Source organism: Hoplias malabaricus, chromosome 7 (assembly GCF_029633855.1).
Source record: "Hoplias malabaricus isolate fHopMal1 chromosome 7, fHopMal1.hap1, whole genome shotgun sequence".
Lineage (NCBI taxonomy): Eukaryota > Metazoa > Chordata > Actinopteri > Characiformes > Erythrinidae > Hoplias > Hoplias malabaricus.
In genome coordinates, this window is record NC_089806.1 from 2,053,651 (window position 1) to 2,058,088 (window position 4,438).

General features: G+C 40.2%; 1 protein-coding gene across 1 annotated transcript; it reads right to left on the reverse strand.

Annotated features, from left to right (window-relative positions):
* Nucleotides 1-1,903: 1,903 nt before the first annotated feature.
* Nucleotides 1,904-4,028, reverse strand: LOC136701968 (zinc finger protein 135-like). The gene has a single exon (XM_066676774.1). It carries the CDS (start codon nt 4,026-4,028, stop codon nt 2,964-2,966), a length of 1,065 nt encoding a protein of 354 aa, XP_066532871.1. The 3' UTR covers nt 1,904-2,963.
* Nucleotides 4,029-4,438: the final 410 nt, after the last annotated feature.

The window sequence follows — 4,438 nt, forward strand, 5'->3', positions numbered from 1 at the left end:
ATCCATCCTCATACTTCATTGCAGGAACAGGACATCAGACAGGGTCCTGAAAAATATGACCCTCACCGAGGTCCTCGACACAGAGGTTAAAAGGTGAAAGTGGTGATTGAGGTAAGTTTTTATATTTAGGTCATTCTTTTCTTATAGGTTAGCTTAGGATTATTGATTGTAATCATAAAGTAATTATTTTATCATTGTGTCCATAAGTGACTTGTCAAAAGTCTGCTGGGACCTATGGCTTCACCCACCTCATTAGGACAAAGACAAGTACACCTGATCCACCACATTCCTAATTTCCTGGACCTCCAACACCAGAAGCCTGGGAGATGGTCTTTTATTTTGCCCTGCCTCTGCTGGCCAATGCCAGAAGATACTCCTCTATTTCCAGCAGGAGTGGAGCATGATGGGTTTTGGTGGTGTTACGCTGCGCTGTGTATGTGTGTGTTTTCTCTCTCTCTCTCACTATCTCTGTAAATTTATAGGTTCTGCAATCTGTTCCAGTCTGTTTGTTCCTCTGTCTAGAGTTCATTCCATATCCCGGTTCGTGTATTTGTTCGTCGTCCTGAGTCCGGTCCACCATCCAGTCCATGTGTTGTGTCTGTCACCATTTCCGTCTACGTCATCCCGGCGGGAATCATAAATACGTCTCTGTGTACACTGTTAGGAAGCTTTGTTTTGTGCTGTGATTTGTATTGTGTATCTTGAATTCTGTTTGCCTGGTTTTGACTTTGATCCATTCCTATTTAGACTACGAGTTTGTTTTTGCCCTTTTGAATACTGATGCTAGAGCTATCTTTTGTAAATTATTGTAACACTGTATATATTTCACCAGAGTAGGGTTGGCTGCCGTTTGTTTTGGGAGTGGGTTTTGTGTGTGTTTTTGTGGATAGACAGGGAGGAAGGTAAGGTGTTGTCTTTTGTTTCCTTTTGTTTACACTTAGGTAAGTTAGAGTTGTCTGTGGGTCAGTTAGGAGGGGTGTTTGTTTGTTGTTTTTGTCGGCTAAAGGCCATCCTGAAGTTCACTGGTGTTTGGTTTCATTGTACATATCACATTTACAATATATATTCTATTCATTATTCATTCTGTGTTTCCGTTTGTGTCCTTTTTGTTTCACCATTTACATCTGTTACAGTTATTCCCTTCATATATATTAATTTCAACACATCACCTCATTCTGTTACGGCTCAACCCTAGACTGGGTCGTAACAGTGGAGGGTTTACCATCTGCTACTAGAAGGGCCATGTTTAGCATATGATGATTTTTAACTTGTGATTTCTGTTTTAAAATAAGTACATTTCTTCCACAAATAGGAGGTGGATCATGCAGGCCATGTGCCACTCAGATGCCGTAACGGATATGTTTTATGTGTCTCTGAATGATCCAGAGGAGGCAACAGAAGTGGCAGCCTTCCAACGGCCTGAACTTGGAGAGTCTCGCCAGGAGGCTGGTCCTTCACAAAGGCCTTATACTTCTGGGATCAGGCTAGGCCCATGAAAAGAAGGCTGGATGTGGAGTTTGAGATTTCGGGGAAAAGTGAAAAAGTGAAATAGATCTTCCATTTGTCTGTAACCGCTTATCCAGTTCAGGGTCATGACAATTGAATTATTATAGTCTTCTGACTCCCTCAAATTATCCCTTGAAGTAGACCCAAACATTGTTTTAAGGGTGAACAAATAACAAACATTGGCAAAACCACATAGTCCAACAAAATTTGTAAATATGTAAATGTATTTAAAGATTTATTTTGTGTATTTTTTCATTACGCTTTTGACATTTTTATACATGTATATATTAGCATTTTTAAAAATAATTTTAAAACATTTCAAAGTGATTCCTGTAGCTTTGTTTTACATGTGCATAGTGATTTCATTGTTAATAAAAAAGTTATTATGCCCCCATGGCTTTTGGAAGTTATATTAAGTTTATTTTGGAAATATGATAATGCATTGATTTAGGTTCCAGTATCACCAGGCTCAGAACACATTAGTTTATTCCAATTGTATATTTAACGTGTAAAAATAAAGTTTTTACAACAAAAAAAAATCACATATCACAGTGCAGTCAGCTCATTTGCACAGTTTCAACTTAAAAAGAAATAATAGAGCATCACCATATACTAAGCTGGTTACTCTATCGTTTGACTCAAGCACTGTAGATAAAATCTCAAAAAAAAACATACAAAGAAATATTTAACCGCAAAAATAACTAACTAACTAAAATAATAAGTACAATCTTAGTTCTAAAAGATGTGCATATATTGAACAAAATGTAGGTAACAACAAACTGTGCAAATCATTCATTCATTCATTATCTGTAACCGCTTATCTAATTCAGGGTCGCGGTGGGTCCAGAGCCTACCTGGAATCATTGGGCACAAGGCAGGAATACACCCTGGAGGGGGCGCCAGTCTTTCACAGGGCAACACACACACTCACCACTACGGACAATTCTGAGTCGTCAATCCACCTACCAACGTGTGTTTTCTGGACTATGGGAGGAAACTGGAGCACCCGGCGGAAACCCACGCGGACACGGGGAGAACACACCAACTCCTCACAGACAGTCACCCAGAGCGGGAATTGAACTCCAGGTCCCTGGAGCTGTGTGACTGCGACACTACCTGCTGCACCACCGTGCCGCCCAAGTGCAAATCATTTACTCCTAAATATAAAATGTTGCAATTGAGAAAGCTTATGGTTTTAGAATTACATTTGCCCATTTTGAATTTGATGACGGCAACATTTCAAAAAGCAAGGACAGGGTCATTTTTACCACTGTGTTCATCACCTCATCTTTCAACAACGCACTGTAAGCTTCTGCAGTCTGCACAAAACTGCACAAACAACAGCAAACAAGACACATTACTTTATTTCTTTTAGAGAAACAGATGTGTACCAGTATCCCTAAATCCCTAAAAAACACTCTGTCACACCTAAAACTTAAAATGTCTCTAGTAAGACATCAGCAACAAGTCTCCACCTCTTTCTTAATGCATTTATGAATCTTTGACTCCAGATGACTGAAGATAATCCCACACTCACTGCAGGTGTCCTGCTTCTGATCTGGGTGAAGACACTGATGTTTCTTTAGCTTCCTCTGTTCAGTAAAACTTTGCCCACACTCTGGGCACTGATACAGTCTCTCTCCTGTGTGAATGTGCTGGTGTTTTTTTAGAGAACGCAGTTCATTAAAGCTCTTCCCACACTTGGAACAGAAATACGGTTTCTCTCCTGTGTGAGTGCGCTGGTGTCTTTGGAGATGGTGCAGCTGATTAAAACTCTTCCCACAATCTGAACACAGATACGGTTTCTCTCCTGTGTGAATGCGCTGATGGACTTGGAGATATTTCAATCTCATAAAATTCATACCACATTCTGAACAGGAATAAGGTCTCTCTCCTGTGTGAACGCGTAGGTGCGTTTGGAGATGTGGCAGTTGAGTAAAACCCTTCCCACATTCTGGACATGAATACGGTTTCTCTCCAGTGTGAATACGCTTGTGTGTTTGGAGATGACTGTGTTTATGAAAACTCTTCCCACACTCTGAGCACTGATACGGTTTCTCTCCTGTGTGAATGCGTTGGTGTTCTTTCAGAGCACTGTGTTGGGAAAAATTCTTCCCACACTCTGGACAGGAATATGGTCTCTCTCCGGTGTGAATGTGCCGGTGTTCTTTTAGAGAGCCTTGTTGTGAAAAACTCTTGCCGCACTCTGGGCAAGAATACGGTTTCTCTCCTGTGTGGATACGCAGGTGATTTTGGTAAGAACTCTGGTGACTAAACCTTTTCCCACAGTCTGAGCACTGATACGGTTTCTCTCCTGTGTGAATACGCTGGTGTATACTGAGATGGCTCTGATAATTAAAACTTTTTCCACAATCTGAGCAGTCATAGGTTTTCCGTTTGTCTGTAGTTTTCTGTGAGTGTTCAACAGCTGTGTTTGTGTGGAGAGTAACTGAGGACGTTTCTGGAGAACAGGAACCTTCCCATTCTGTATCCTCACATTTAATCTCCTCTGATTTCAACATTGTGATATCACCAAGAGGAATGTGTTTCCTGGTGTGTTTGTGGAGATCAGTTAGGAACGTCTTGGACACTAAAGACAGATGACACCAAAGGGAGTTTTTTCTTTTCTGGAAAAAAGAAAATATTAAATGTGTATTTCAACAAAGTTTGAAAGAAGCCACTTGGTTAACACACTTTGTGGTCAATCCACAAAGAAAAATATGTAAAAATTTCTTTGGGTCATGAATGTGGAGACTTGGTCAGCGCTGCCTCTACATACTGCAGAGGGAAATGGAGATTAGTAGAATAACACTTGAGACTATGTTCCACTATAAATGTTTAAGAAATTTTGGCACTATCCATAGCGCGTGCCATATTTAAGTATCATTTAAGGTGGAATGGAAAATAAGAATAAAACTGAAATAAATGCTGT

Excerpts from the sequence above, each read along its gene's own strand:
- LOC136701968 (XM_066676774.1), bottom strand. The coding sequence starts at position 4,028 with ATGTTGAAATCAGAGGAGATTAAATGTGAGGATACAGAATGGGAAGGT.